The sequence below is a fragment of the Lithobates pipiens genome, unplaced genomic scaffold, assembly GCF_037356315.1.
Source record: "Lithobates pipiens isolate NorthernLeopardFrog02 unplaced genomic scaffold, aLitPip1_a1.2 Scaffold_16, whole genome shotgun sequence".
NCBI lineage: Eukaryota > Metazoa > Chordata > Amphibia > Anura > Ranidae > Lithobates > Lithobates pipiens.
The window spans coordinates 400180-416991 of record NW_027507748.1 but is presented as its reverse complement, the minus strand read 5'-3'; the positions used below and the strand labels follow the sequence as shown (position 1 = coordinate 416991).

The window sequence follows — 16812 nt, the reverse complement described above, 5'->3', positions numbered from 1 at the left end:
GAATTCCCCTATGTTCCAAGGGACATTATGACTGTCATTGAAAAGAACCATGAGGCCTGGTACGAGGACGATGTTTGGAGCTATATAAAAGTACCAAAGCCGCTCCGGAAAAAGGCCTTTTCACTGGAGCTTTATGAACGGTTTGTCAGATGCTTACGGCATTGGAGTTACGGTCGGCACATCTGTGAGGACAAAGTTGTGATCTGCAGACCTGATAAAGACAGTGCTGTGTACTTTGTTACTACTGTGGATGCTCAGGGGAGAGACTTTGCCTGATCCCCGTTTCTACTGGTGAACTGTTCCTGAGTCAAGACTTTGAATTTGCAAGGAGAACTTTTCTGGGTTTTCATCTCCTTTGCATTTTTCTTTGAAACTACTGAACTTTGGGGTAGTTAGTCAGAGGACGGCGCAATTAGTACTGCTTTGAAAAAAATGGTTTTAGAAGTTTAAGAAGTTTTAAGGGTTAGTAAAGAGAAATGCACGGAGATTGGTGGAATCCTGCTTTCTAACAGTTAGGTGTAAAGTATTGTATATATGTTTTTTTCTTTTCCAGGATTCACTGGAGAGCATCTATCAAGACACCGGAGAATGGGTGGGCTAGATAGACAGGCTTGGGTGGTAACTGTAATGTAAGATAATTCTGTGTTGCTGTAATGTGAAAGTTTTACTGTTGCTTTCCTTTCCTTTTTCCCTTCCCCACCCAAACATTCAGGGACTCTAATGTTTTTTTTGTAGGTCTAGTTGTTAGCTCTGGGTTTCTTTTTTCCTGTCTTTCCCAGATGATGGGGACATCGTCTAAATAAGCAGGGGGAGTGTGTAGCGGCGGACTCCTGAAGAGCACACATGTTTTTTTCAAAATGTAACTTTACCCAAACTGCAGTTTGGTTTGGGTCTATTTGCCTAATTTTGACTTCTGTGTTAGTCCGACTGGACTGTGAGATGTTCAGCCTGGCCACAGGGGGGCGCTGACTATGGTGGCAGGCGTGGAACTATGGTCTGGTTAGGCACTTGAATTATTCCCTCTCGGAGTCAGGTCAGTGGGAGTGGCCTCCCGCTGTGCCCTCTGGGAGAGGGTATTTAAGACACAGATGTCACATGGTTCGAGGTTCCGGTCCAGTATGCTGTGCTGATTACATGGTCCTGGTCCTCCTGACCAGCCCCCAGGAAGGCTATGGCCTGGGGTGCGGATCCACCTGACTTTAATGCCTCTGGGTACCCAGTGTACTTTGAGCATTCCAGAGGAGGGCGAGGACTCTTTAGAAGAACACCACGTACGGGTTGGTTTTCTTAACAAGAGCCGGGAAGGGCTGAAGTAACTGAGAGAATCCGGTAGAATATAACATAATAACACAATAGAATGAAAATACAAGAATAGTAAAAAACAGAATAGAATTCTATAGAATGTAATAAAATACAATAGAACAATATGACCTTCTTCTGAAATTATAATTTTGAATAGTATAATTTTAGAATTTGAGAATAGATTTGAAAATAACTCAAAACAATGGAAACTAAAATAATATATATTATATTTTATTATAGTTTATTCTTAGTCTATTCTTTTCTATTATTTTCTATTCTAATATTTTCTATTCAAATTTGATCCCAATTTTTATACTAAATTAGAATTTCAGAAGATGGTTTTACAGATAGATAGATAGATAGATAGATAGATAGATAGATAGATAGATGGATATATAGATGGATATATATCTATATATATATAAGTATATATATAGCCATCTTCCTAAATTTGAATTTCCTATAGAATGAATTAGAATAGAAAAGAATAGACTAGAAAAACAACTGAACAGAATAGTATAAAATATTATTTTATTATATTCCAATCACTGAGTCCAAGCCTTATTCTTCAAGGGGAAACCCTAACCCCAACCCTAAGCCTAACCCGAACCCCAAGTTGTGTATTGTCCACTTGCCACATCACCTGCCACAAGTTGTGTATTGTCCACTTGCCAAGACACCTGCCAGGAGTGCCATGTGACCAGCCACCAGTGCCACGTAACCTACCACGTGACCAAGTTGTGGATTGTCCACTTGCCACATCACTGGCCACAAGTTGTGTGTTGTCCACTTGCCACATCACCTGCCACATTTTGTGTATTGTCCACTTGCCACATCACCTGCCACAAGTTGTTTATTGTCCACTTGCCACGTCACCTGCCACAAGTTGTGTATTGTCCACTTGCCATGACACCTGCCACGTGACTGGCCACAAGTGGCACGTGACCTGCTACAAGTGCCACATGACCGGCCATGAGTGCCACGTGACCAAGTTGTGGATTGTCCACTTGTCATGTCACCTGCCACAAGTTGTGGGATTGCTAGCACCAAGTGACCCAGAGATATGGGCAATATGCCAAGTAATTTTCTGCAGCAGAGAATGACATTTTGTAACCCGACTTTGGGACCACGTATCTCAGGTACACTTATAGCTAGAAACCCCAAATTTGGTATGCAAACACAGTAGAACTAGCACTACAACATCTCCAAATGTGGAGTTTCTAGCACCAAGTGACCCTGAGGCATGGGGCCCAAAATTTGGGTCGCAAAATGTCATTCTCTGCTGCAGAAAAGTGCTTAACATTTTGCGACCCGACTTTGGAGATGTTGTAGTGCTAGTTCTTCTGTGTTTTCATACCAAATTTGTATCTAGCTATAAGTGTACCTGAAATAGCATCTATTTCATTTTTATTTTATTTTTATTTTTTGCATTAGAGCAGCCATTTCCTTTATTTCAGCAGATCTCCTGCAGACTATTAGCATCTATTTCATATATGAATGGAGGAACAGTTTGAGGAATAGACAACAAGAGAGACATCATCACTGCTTATATCTCTATACACAGGGAAATGGCTGCTAATAATTTACAGGAGACCAGCAAAAAATAAATAGATGCTTATAGTCTGCAGATATGATGAGAAATTTAAATAGATACTAATAGTCTGCAGGAGATCTGCAAACAAAATCTATAAATGCTAAAAGTCTGCAGGAGATCTGATGGAAATAAATAGTAATCTGCAAAAAAAAAAAACATAGATGCTAATAGTCTGCAGGAGACCTGCTGAACTAAAAGAAATGGCTGTTCTAATACAAAAAAAGAAAAAGAAAATGAAAATGAAATAGATGCTAATAGTCTGCAGGAGATCTGCAAAAAAAATGAAATAGATGTTAATAGACTGCAGGAGATCTGATGAAAATAAATAGTAATCTGCAAAAAAATTAAATTGATTCTAACAGTCTGCATGAGATCTACAAGAAAAAGAAGTGAAATGGCTGTTAATAGTCTACAGGAGATCTGCTAAAAAAAGAAATAGATGCTCATAGTCTGCAGGAGATCTGGTGAGAAAACTAAATAAATACTAATAGTCTGCAGGAGATCTGCAAAAAAAAAATGAAATAGATGTTAATAGTCTGCAGGAGATCTGCAAAAAAATGAAATAGATGCTAATAGTCTGCAGATCTTATGGAAACAAATAGTGATCTGCAAAAAAAAAATGAAATAGATAGTATCTATATTCTATTCTATTGTTTTTCTAGTCTATTCTCTATTTCCATTCTAATCTTTTCTATTCAAATTCATTCTATACGAAATTCAAATGTCGAGGAAAAAAAAAAATATATATATATATAAAACCATCTTACGAAATTCACATTTAGTATATAATGATTTTGATTTTAATAGAATATAAAAGAATAGACTAGAAAAACAATAGAACAGAACAGAATAAAGTATAATATATTCTATTCTTCTGTTCTATTGTTTTCTAGTCTATTTTCTATTTTATTATAATCTTTTCTATCCAAATTTAAAATTAATTAATTTAAAAATTAGAATTCATACTATTCGGAATTCAAATTTATTCTATTTGAAATTCGAATTTCAGAAGATGGTTGTATATTCTATTTTATTCTATTAAATTATATATTTTTTTCTATTCTGTTCTAATCTTTTCTGTTTGAATTAGAAATTTTGGAAGATGGTTAGTTACTTATATACATCTGTCACATCAACTTCTCATACTTGCAGTGTACAGTGCAAAACACACATCTTATTTCATTTATATTTATCACATCAATGAAGTTGTCAGCGTGTCTGATTGAAGAAGTCACGGATGTCAATCGCAAGGCAAGTGCATATGCTGTATGTCATTGTCCACTTGCCACGTCACCTGCCACAAGTTGTGTATTGTCCACTTGCCACGTCACCTGCCACAAGTTGTGGATTGTCCACTTGCCACGTCACCTGCCACAAGTTGTGTATTGTCCACTTGCCACGTCACCTGCCACAAGTTGTGTATTGTCCACTTGCCACGTCACCTGCCACAAGTTGTGTATTGTCCACTTGCCACGTCACCTGCCACAAGTTGTGGATTGTCCACTTGCCACGTCACCTGCCACAAGTTGTGTATTGTCCACTTGCCACGTCACCTGCCACAAGTTGTGTATTGTCCACTTGCCACGTCACCTGCCACAAGTTGTGTATTGTCCACTTGCCACGTCACCTGCCACAAGTTGTGTATTGTCCACTTGCCACGTCACCTGCCACAAGTTGTGGATTGTCCACTTGCCACGTCACCTGCCACAAGTTGTGTATTGTCCACTTGCCACGTCACCTGCCACAAGTTGTGTATTGTCCACTTGCCACGTCACCTGCCACAAGTTGTGTATTGTCCACTTGCCACGTCACCTGCCACAAGTTGTGGATTGTCCACTTGCCACGTCACCTGCCACAAGTTGTGTATTGTCCACTTGCCACGTCACCTGCCACAAGTTGTGTATTGTCCACTTGCCACGTCACCTGCCACAAGTTGTGTATTGTCCACTTGCCACGTCACCTGCCACAAGTTGTGGATTGTCCACTTGCCACGTCACCTGCCACAAGTTGTGTATTGTCCACTTGCCACGTCACCTGCCACAAGTTGTGTATTGTCCACTTGCCACGTCACCTGCCACAAGTTATGTATTGTCCACTTGCCACGTCACCTGCCACAAGTTGTGTATTGTCCACTTGCCATGACACCTGCCACAAGTTGTGTATTGTCCACTTGCCACGTCACCTGCCACAAGTTGTGGATTGTCCACTTGCCACGTCACCTGCCACAAGTTGTGTATTGTCCACTTGCCACGTCACCTGCCACAAGTTGTGGATTGTCCACTTGCCACGTCACCTGCCACAAGTTGTGTATTGTCCACTTGCCACGTCACCTGCCACAAGTTGTGTATTGTCCACTTGCCACGTCACCTGCCACAAGTTGTGTATTGTCCACTTGCCACGTCACCTGCCACAAGTTGTGTATTGTCCACTTGCCATGACACCTGCCACAAGTTGTGTATTGTCCACTTGCCACGTCACCTGCCACAAGTTGTGGGGTTCCTAGCACCAAGTGACCCGGGATATGTGCAATATGCCAAGTACTTTTCTGCAGCAGAGAATGACATTTTGCGACCCGACTTTGGGGCCACATATCTCGGGGCCACTTATAGCTAGAAACACCAAATTTGGTATGCAAATACAATAGAAATAGCACTACAACATCTACAAATTTGGGGTTTCTAGCACCAAGTAACCCTGAGATATGTGGCCCCAAAATCGGGTTGCAAAATATTTTCAAATCCGGTAGAAATATTTTCGAATTTGGTTGAAATATTTTCGAATGCGAACAATTTCTTGAATTCAGTAGAAAACTAAACAAAATCCAAAAACAAATGTAATGAATTTAACGAATATAACTAAACTAAATTAATTAATTGAAAAAAAGGAAAAAAAAACTGCGCTAAGGTGAAACACAATAAACAATTATATAGATTGATCCTGAACGGATCAGATTTGGCTGCGGCTTAACTGTGTCACATAACTACAGAAAAAAACTAAAGACAAAAATATAAGCTGCGCTAAATCCCACAAACATCAAGATGTGTATATATATATACAGTATATACAGTAAGAATGAATTATGGGCTGTTCTCAGCCTCTAAACATAAATTAATATGAACTCAAACCATAAGTGATAAATACATATAAATGTTACAAACTCAGACCATGCGAACCGCCTGTTCCTTGCAATATAGGACCAAGCCGCATGCCCCTATATATAATAACACAAACTCTAAATACACCCAGTGTATAGATCAACAAGTCTGTATGTATAAATCAAAGAAAGTTCTTTGTGTTAATAAAGAACGTGAATAAAATCCTCCACAAATGAACCATAAATGATCCACTGCTGTATGCGATTAAGTAGTGCTTGATCCGCCACCAAATAATTAAATTTGCAGCTTACCAGAAAATCATGACCCCCCACTACAGGGGGTCACAAAAGGCATATGAATGTATAATCGTCTCCTAATCCAGAGGGGTCCTCGATACTCCAGAAACCTTCCAAGCCCAGGGCCAACAAAGCTTCTAAAGCCGCGTACACACAGGGCGGACTATCTGGCCAACTTAGTCCGTCAGACAATCTGACGGACAGTCCGTCATACTTTCGAATGAACGGACTTGACCACACACACCACTTTTTGAGCGGACTAATACGGCGTACTAAGTCCGCCATACTATCCGCCCTACTTTTGAAATGAACGGACTCGCCCACACACGCGGAGGAAAGTCCGCTCATTTCGAGCGCGTCTCCAGGTAGGCGGGGCCCGCGAAGGAGACGTCGCTGGCCCCGCCGCCTGGTATGGACTTAAAGGGGAACCCAACGCCGAAAAAAATCGGCGTGGGGGTCCCCCCCAAGTCCACAACAGACCCTTGTCCGAGCACGCTACCCGGCCGGCCAGGAAAGGGGGGCGAGCGAGCGCCCCCCCTCCTGAGCCGTACCAGGCCGCGTGCCCTCAACATGGGGGGGGTGCCTTGGGGAAGGGGGGGCCGCGCGGCCCCCCCACCCCAAAGCACCTTGTCCCCATGTTGATGAGGACAAGGGCCTCTTCCCGACAACCCTGGCCGTTGGTTGTTGGGGTCTGCGGGCGGGGGGCTTATCGGAATCCGGGAGCCCCCTTTAATAAGGGGGCCCCCGGATACCGGCCCCCCACCCTATGTGAATGAGTATGGGGTACAATGTACCCCTACCCATTCACCTGTAAAATAAAAGTACCAAAAAAAACACAACACACGAGATAAAATACTTTATTGCACAGCTCCGGGGGTCTTCCGTCTTCGGGGGTCTTCTCGCCGGACTCCTCCGCTATCTTCTTGTAGCTCTTTTGCTAGCGGAGGAGCACGGCTTTCTTCCTCGCCGCCGGCCTCTTCTCCCGACTTCGGGGGTCTTGTCCCCCTCTTCGGTTCTTCTGCCGGGCCACCGCGCCTTCTTATAGCTCTTTTACAGGCGGTGGCCCGGTCTTCTGTCGCCGCCGTCGCCCCTGCCTTCCGTTCTTCTTCTTCTTCTTCTTCTTCTTCTCCAGGAGATGTTGCCTCGACGATCTCTCCGGCCGGAATGCCAGGGACGCACTGCGCGGCCACTTATATAGGGACAATGGGGCGGTGTCACATGGCTTTATGTCACATGGGTTGGTGTCACATGGTGACCCCGCCCCCTTACGATGTCATAGTCCCCATGTGACATCAACCCATGTGACCAACCCATGTGACATAAAGCCATGTGACACCGCCTCATTGTCTCTATATAAGTGGCCGTGCAGTGCGTCCCTGGCATTCCGGCCGGAGAGATCGTCGAGGCAACATCTCCTGGAGAAGAAGAAGAAGAAGAACGGAAGGGGCGGCGGCGGCGGCGACAGAAGACCGGGCCACCGCCTGTAAAAGAGCTATAAGAAGGCGCGGTGGCCCGGCAGAAGAACCGAAGAGGGGGACAAGACCCCCGAAGTCGGGAGAAGAGGCCGGCGGCGAGGAAGAAAGCCGGACTCCTCCGCTAGCAAAAGAGCTACAAGAAGATAGCGGAGGAGTCCGGCGAGAAGACCCCCGAAGACGGAAGACCCCCGGAGCTGTGCAATAAAGTATTTTATCTCGTGTGTTGTGTTTTTTTTGGTACTTTTATTTTACAGGTGAATGGGTAGTGGTACATTGTACCCCATACTCATTCACATAGGGTGGGGGGCCGGTATCCCAATAAGCCCCCCGCCCGCAGACCCCGACAACCAACGGCCAGGGTTGTCGGGAAGAGGCCCTTGTCCTCATCAACATGGGGACAAGGCACCCCCCCATGTTGAGGGCACGCGGCCTGGTACGGCTCAGGAGGGGGGCGCTCGCTCGCCCCCCTTTCCTGGCCGGCCGGGTAGCGTGCTCGGACAACGGTCTGTTGTGGACTTGGGGGGACCCCCACGCCGATTTTTTCGGCGTTGGGGTTCCCCTTTAAGTCCATACCAGGCGGCGGGGCCAGCGACGTCTCCTTCGCGGGCCCCGCCTACCTGGATACCCGCTCGAAATGAGCGGACTTTTCTCCGGGCGGGAAAAGTCCGCTCATTTCAAAAGTACGGCGGACTGGCACACACACGGGCGGATCGTCCGCCGAAATGCGAGTCCGACGGACAGTATTACGGAAATTCCGAAATACTTAGTCCGCCAGACTGCACGCTGAAAAAGTCCACTGAAGCCCACACACGAGCGGACTGTCCGCTGAAATGTGTTTCGGCGGACTAAGTAGGCCAGACAGTCCGCCCGTGTGTACGTGGCTTAAGGCTTCAAATAAGTCCTTCTGAAGGTGTCTCCACTTAACCCTCTCAAGTAGGAGCAGGACTAGCCTAATTCGGGGGGGTTTGGGTAGTCAAATTACAGGATGCCTGGATTGTATTACTGTCTCGAGTTCACAACAAGGCCCCATCAGACCTTGTTCATAGAAACTGGGCTTCCTACAGATATTTGAGAGAATATATAGGGGAGCTGTTGGCAGCAAGGGCCATCCTTTCCGGTTCCAAGGCAGGAATTCGGTCAAAGAGTATGTTCCCCTCTGTTTTTGGTCCCAAAGGCTTCAGGGGGATTCGGACCAGTTTTTTGGCCTCAAAGTCCTGAATTCTTTCATGAAGGTTCCACCATTCAAAATGGAGTCAGTGTAAATGATCATTCCCGTTGTGGACTTAGGAGACTGGATGGTTTCCATCGAATTGGCAGATGCGTATCTTCTTGTTTCCATAGACGCATCTCAGCATCGCTTTCTCAGGTTTTCCGTGGAAGGCTCTCATTTTCACTTTTAATGTCTCCCATTCAGTCTCTGCACGGCTCTGAGAATTGTTCTGAAAGCTTCTGTCTGCTATTGTCGCGACTTTCAGGGTCAAGGGAGTGCAAATATTCCATTATCTAGTCGACATGCTACTTCTGGGTCCGTCAAATGAACTCCTTCTACTACATGTGAATTTCACCTGCAAACACTAACTCGTTTCGCTTGGTCGTTCAACTATCGGAAGAGCCAGATGCATCCGACCCGAATGTTGGAGTATTTAGGAGTACAATTGAACACAGGGTGGTGTTTCTCTTCCTCAGAAGAAGGTCCAGGAGATTCAGTCTTAGACAAAAGCAGTGATAGCAAGGCCTTCGATGATGGTGAAGGAATGCATGCAGTATCTGGGGGTTCTATCGGCCACAGTTCCAGTAGTCCCATGGGTCAAGTGGCGCAGAAGGAGGTTTCAATGCAGCTTTCTTCTTCAGTGGGATCGTCACTCCTTCTACAAGAAGTTCTATCTGCCAATTCAGATAATCTGGTCCCTGGTTTGGAGGTCAGTAGCTTGCAATCTTTCCTGCGGAGTTCCGTTGAAGGCCTCAGAACCAATAGTGGTGACGATCAATGCCAGTCTGGCAGGCTGCGGGCATACTGCCTGGGATAGCAGGTTTAAGGCCAATGGAACTTTTGTGAATTTCCTAGGATTGGAAGCTGTCAGACGCATTCTCTTAGCGTTCCAACCTATGTTGCAAGGTCGAGCTGTCTAGATTCTTGGGCAACAATTACGGTGGCTTATGTGTCTCAAGGGGGCACAAGAAGTCGCCCTCTCCTTCAGGTGACATGTCAATCTTCCTATGCGCAGAGAAGAATCTCGGCTTTTACAGCATCTTATTTCCCAGGGCCTGGGAATGGTTTTAGCAGATCACTTGAGTCAAGGCTTTGAGGATCACAACGAATGGGGCCTGAATCGATAGATCTTATGGCATTGGAGGAGAATTGTCAACTGCCTTGCTTCTAATCCCGGACCTGGCATCCACAGGCGTTGGGTCAGAGTGCTCTGTCCAGGTCTTGGAACTTCCCCTTGGTTTATGTGTTCCTGCTGCTTCCATTGGCTCTCAAAATCCTGCTGAAGATTTAGTGGGAAGGATCACAGCAATAGTATTCTTACCTTACTGGCTCAGGGAGTCGTGGTTTCCTCTGACTTGGAGGATAAAGTTGGGCTCGCCAATCCCACTGCCTCCTTGTCAAAATCTCCTTCTGTGGAGTGGGGCCTGACACCCGAACTGCAGGAGGATGAAGTTAATAACTTGAAAGTGAGAGGGAGGCTTTAACTGGCTTGGGTCTCTCAGGTGGTGTAGTGGAGACATTATTACAGGCTCGTAAGAGGTCCACAAATGTAACCTATCACCAGATCTGGAATACTACAGAAAGGGGTTGGGACCTTGGATCTCCTTCAGTGTCTACCATTTTGGAGTTTCTGCAGAGTGGTCTCTAAGGGTTAGATTATAATTCCCTGAAGGGTCAAATCCCCACTTTGTTGGCTATGTCGTGTACTAGATATTCTCTACATCCGTTGGTGATTTTTAGGGGCAGCCATAGAAATCAGACCTCCATTGAAATCGTTTTTTCAAAAAGAGGACTTAACACTAGTCTTGGGAACATCGCTGGTTCCTCCATTTGATCAACCTTTCTCTTGTTCATTATTTCTTTTAACAGTTTTTTGTTTTTTACTAGCTGTTGCCTCGGCCAGAAGGGTCTCCGAGTTGTGCGCCTTCTCATCTAAAGAACCATATTGTTTGGTGCTCCCAGACATGATAGTCCTTAGGCCGATTCCAAGCTTACTACCTAAGGTTGCCATATGATTTCATATGAACTGGGAGGTCATTCTCCCAGCCTTTCCGGCAGATACAGCTGATGATGAGTGGAGTAGGTTAGACCCGGGCTCTGCGGTTTCAGCCTACCTGAAATGGTCTAAAAGCAGATCAGCTGTAGTTTTTTTCCCAATGGGGCCTAAAAGGGTATGCAGGCAACATCCAGAGTTTTTTCTTCCATATTTGTCAAAGACCATGCATATTGCATACAAAACTCTGTGCCTTCCTCCTCCAGAGATCAAAGCACATTCGATGAAGGGTATGGCAGCATCCTGGGGAGCATACGCAAAGGTCGCCCCTGAGGTAGTTTGCAGAGCAGCAAACTGGAGCGTGCCCAACGCCTTTTATTAGGCATTACAGGCTTAATTGGCTTTCCCGCCTGAGGAGACATTTGGCTCTATGGTTATTATGGCGGCTGCCGTCCATTAAAAATTTGAGTAACATTGAGGGTTTGGCTTATTTTTTGTCTTCCCTCCCTTTTTAGAAAGCTGCTACATCCCATAGTAGGCGGACATGGGGAGGTCCAGGAATAAGGAAAATTGTTGCCCATACTTACCGTAATTTTCCTTTCCTGGATCCTCCCCATGTCAGCCGGAGGATTCCCACCCAGTTTATCCGTCGCGAGGCAGGTATTTTTTGAACACTGGTGTGGGCAGACAGCCGCCCTTTATGGGCTAGGAAAAAGGTGGTCCTGGAGGGGTCAGAGGGGGCAGAGCTGACCCATAGTAGGCTGACATGGGGAGGATCAAGGAAAGGAAAATGACGGTAGGTATGGGCAACAATTTTCCTTAATGAGATGAATACTTTCATGTGTAGTCTGGTAATGGGCAGCTTCTCTCCTCCCCTCTCTGTCCTGCTGTCCCCTCCTCCCACTCCATGTAGCTCCTCCCTCTGCCTGCCCACACACACACAGCTCCTCCCTCTGCCCACCCACACACTCACAGCTCCTTCCTCTGCCCACCCACACACTCACAGCTCCTCCCTCTGCCCACCCACACACTCACAGCTCCTTCCTCTGCCCGCCCACACACTCACAGCTCCTTCCTCTGCCCACCCACACACTCACAGCTCCTCCCTCTGCCCGCCCACACACTCACAGCTCCTCCCTCTGCCCACCCACACACTCACAGCTCCTCCCTCTGCCCACACACACTCACAGCTCCTTCCTCTGCCCACCCACAAACACACAGCTCCTCCCTCTGCCTGCCCACACACTCACAGCTCTTCCCCGCCCACACACTCATAGCTCCTCCCTCTCTCCACCCACACACTCACAGCTCTCTCCACTAGATCAGTCTGTGAACAGTGAACAGTCCGGCAGGGCTCCAGTAGCCGGGACTAGAAGCAGAGCATCGGGAAATGCGGTCAGGAGGTTCTGTATCCCTCCACAGAGAGAAACAAGTCCCTTGTAATTAGGGCTGTTTCCATCCAGACAGTTACATATATGTAAAGATATGTGACATTCTAATACGTTATGGATCCTAAATTATGATTAAGATTTTATGTGAGTGTTATAAGTATTTTTGAGGATGCCCTGGTGGCTGGTGTCCGGGTGACAGGCAGTCAGAAACCCGGGCAAAGGATGTAAAAACCGGACTGTCCGGGAGAATCCCGGACAGATGGCAACCCTAGCTGGGGCGACATTTGGTAAGGGATACCTCGCGATTCCAGTCCTGATCAGGTGAGAATAAAAAGGAGAATGCTGTGAGCCAGGTCTGTCTTTGATTTATAATTAACCAGACCTATCAGGTTGTGGGGGCGGAGTCACAACCCATATGTATGATGTCATAATGCACCAGGAAAGTACATTTTATATACAACTCTATAGATCAGACCAAAATGAGGAGGAAAGAGGGACAGAGGGACATTGCTCCAAATCAGGGACAGTCCCTCAAAATCCGGGATGGTTGGGAGCGATGATAAAAGAGAAAAAAATCCTCCAATCCCATCTACACAATCCTATACCTACAGAGGATCCAGAGGAAGGCGAAATAAAGCTGGGTTCACACTGCTGAGGAAGCGAGAACCGGATGTGATTCCCACCGCACTGCAGTGCAAATCACATCAGCCATACAGATAGTATACAGATAGTATACAGATAGTATACAGATAGTATGGCTGAATTCGCATCGCACCCGCCCCAAACTCGCACGGGACCCTTTTTTTGGTCCGCAGCAGAATCGGATCGCATGGGTGTTCACACCATGCGATCCGATTCCTGTCCGAGTTTGCAGATCGCACTGCGATATGCGGACTGATCTGGGGGTGTCATTAACATTTCACTGACACTCCCAGCAGTCCGCATAGGGCAGTGTGAACTTCCGGCGGGAGGCATGCGATGCGGGAAAACGCCGCGGATTCGTGGCGTTCCAGCATCGCTCCGGTGTGAACCCAGCCTAAAGGACGCTCCAATTTACTCCAGCAGGGGAAATGGGGGGAGGAATGATTGTCTATTCATTGATGATTTATTGGTAGAATAATGGAGAGTATAGGGGTGTCAGAGGAGATTCCTCAATGATCTGAGATGGGAAGAAAACAGAGGAATCCCAGGAAGACCCGGAGGACTCTGATAGATGGAATCTGAATATTTCTGGGATCCTCATAGAGGGATATATGTTATATGAGGGGGGAGGGGAGTACACTGTGACCTGACTGGGATCTGTATTCTGTCTGTACAGGAAAAGTCCAGGAAATATTCACCCGGCCGGGATCTGACCTTCTCATCCCCATCAGAATCCATCTCACCCTCAACCCTACAGATAGTTGGAGATGTGACCGGATTATCTGGATATATGAGAAATTTCCTGGAGACTGGGAGGAAATAGCTGTACACTGGAATTGTGATCCGTCTGATGTCAGATATTTCCCCAATACAAGGATATCAGAGAATGGAAGTCTGATCATATCCAATGTGACTCCGGAGAATGACGGGATATACCGTGTGTATATAGAGAACTCTACAGGACGACTTATACAGAGAGATGATTACTTCATCCATGTAGAAGGTAAGTCCAGATGAGATTGTACAGCGCTGTGTATGGGGGTCACATGACTGAAGAAAATGGGTGTGATGTTAGTGGGGGGATTTAGTGTTGGGGGAGGGGTGCACACAGACACAATCTATCTCCTCCAGTCTCCAGGAAGATGTCTGCACACCTGATTATAGGTAAGGGTGGGGGAGGGGCATGCTGTGTATATATTGGATCTGATCAATGGAAATGATTGTCTCTCTCAGTTCCAGTATCGGTTCCGCTCCTCCATGTCTCATGTCTCCGGAATGGCAGCGCTGAGATCTCCTGCAGGGTGGAGGAGGGGACTAAGCCGAATATCAGTCTATCTGTGATTGGAGGATCCCAGCGGAATTATTCCAATAACATTACAGCCATTGTGGGGTCCCCGGGGCCCTGGAACATCACCTGTACTGTGAAGAATGGGGTCAGCCAATCAGAGGAGAGTAGAGGCGGGGTCACCTATCCAGGGGAGGAGAGATCGGGGGATGGGCACAGAGACATTTAAACAGAGCAGGTGGGAGGGGCAGAAAACAAATAAGCCCCGCCCACTGACTGAATAGAGAATATGAAATATATACAGAAATGATAGATTTACATTACAGGTTTTATTTTTTAGTCCTGATCATAATAAAATAAAACACAATATTTCCCCTTCACGGTGTTTGTTCTCAGAGGACAGGAAATGATTTCCAATCATAGATGGCGGATAATATTCCTGTCTATATAATCCGCAGTCTAGAGCGGGTAACCACTTCCTTACCGGGCACTAAACCCCTTCCTGCCCAGACCGATTTTCATCTTTCTTCGCTGACGCACTTTGAATGACAATTACACAGTCATACAACACTGTACCCAAATGACATTTTTATCATTTTTCCCCACAAATAGAGATTTCTTTTGGTGGTATTTATTATTTTTTAATTTTTTTGCTAAACAAACAAAAAAAGGGAAAATTTGGAAAAAAAATCATGCTTAACCACTTCAGCCCCGGACCAATAAACACCTTAAGGACCAGAGGTCTTTTTCCAATTTCACACTGCATTGCTTTAACTGGTAATTGCGCGGTCATGCAATGTTGCACCCAAACGAAATTTGCATCCTTTTCTTCCCACAAATAGAGCTTTCTTTTGATGGTATTTGATTGCCTCTGCGATTTTTATTTTTTGCGATATAAATGGAAAAAGAGCGAAAATTTTGAAAATAAATGATATTTTCTTCTTTTTGTTATAAGAAAAATCGAATAAACTAAATTTTAGTCATACATTTAGGCCAAAATGTATTCAGCCACATGTCTTTAGTAAAAAAAATGTCAATAAGCGTATATTTTTTGGTTTGCGCAAAAGTTATAGCGTCTGCAAACTAGAGTACATTTTCTGGAATTTACACAGCTTTTAATTTATGACTGCCTATCTCATTTCTTGAGGTGCTAAAATGGCAGGGCAGTACAAACCCCCCCCAAATGACCCCATTTTGGAAAGTAGACACCCCAAGCTATTTGCAGAGGGCCATCTTGAGACTATTGAATATTTTTTTTTTTGTCCCAAGGGATTAAATAATGACAAAAAAAAAAAAAAAAATTTTTACAAAAAGTTGTCACTAAATGATATATTGCTCACACATGCCATGGTTATATGTGGAATTGCACCCCAAAATATATTCAGCTACTTCTCCCGAGTATGGGGATACCACATGTGTGGGACTTTTTGGGAGTCTAGTCGCGTACGGCACCCCGAAAACCAATCACCACCTTCAGGATTTCTAAGGGTGCAAATTTTTGATTTCACCCCTCACTACCTATCACAGTTTCGAAGGCCATAAAAAGCCAAAATAGCACAAAACCCCCCAAAATGACCCCATTTTGGAAAGTAGACACCCCAAGCTATTTACTGAGAGGCATGTTGAGTTCATGGAATATTTTATATTTTGCCACAAGTTGCGGGAATATTACAAACTTTTTTTTTTTGCACAAAGTTGTCACTAAATGATATATTGCTCACACATGCTGTGGGCATATGTGAAATGACACCCCAAAATACATTCTGCTGCTTCTCCTGAGTACAGGGATACCACATGTGTGGGACTTTTTGGGAGCCTAGCCGCGTACAGGACCCCGAAATCCAAGCACCGCCTTCAGGATTTCTAAGGGCATAATTTTTTTATTTTACTCCTCACTACCTATCACTACCTATCACAGTTTTGACGGCCATAAAATGCCAAGATGGCACAAAACCCCCCCAAATGACCCCATTTTGGAAAGTAGACACCCCAAGCTATTTACCGAGGGCCATCTTGAGACTATTGAATATTTTTTTTTTTTTTGTCCCAAGGGATTGAATAATGACAAAAAAAAAAAAAAAAAATTTACAAAAAGTTGTCACTAAATGATATATTGCTCACACATGCCATGGTTATATGTGGAATTGCACCCCAAAATATATTCAGCTACTTCTCCCGAGTATGGGGATACCACATGTGTGGGACTTTTTGGGAGTCTAGTCGCGTACGGCACCCCGAAAACCAATCACCACCTTTGGGATTTCTAAGGGTGCAAATTTTTGATTTCACCCCTCACTACCTATCACAGTTTCGAAGGCCATAAAATGCCAAAATAGCACAAAACCCCCCCAAATTACCCCATTTTGGAAAGTAGACACCCCAAGCTATTTACTGAGAGTCATGTTGTCTGAACGAAAAAAAAGAGATTGATCGGTGGGTATGCCCACCATTAGATACCTCCCTTCATCCACCCACTTCTAATGATGGACATACATGCACCATTTATATATGCCGAAGCATGGGGGCATC

The 16812-nt window shown here is 45.3% G+C and overlaps 1 protein-coding gene across 1 annotated transcript in view; it reads left to right on the top strand.

The window, feature by feature from the left end:
• The window catches only part of LOC143981490 (uncharacterized), an 86383-nt gene that overhangs the window by 12048 nt on the left and 57523 nt on the right, over positions 1-16812 (top strand). Inside the window, exon 2 of the mRNA XM_077479359.1 lies at positions 13675-14001. Coding sequence (XP_077335485.1) covers positions 13675-14001 — 327 coding nt within the window. The remainder of the gene's footprint in view (positions 1-13674; positions 14002-16812) is intronic.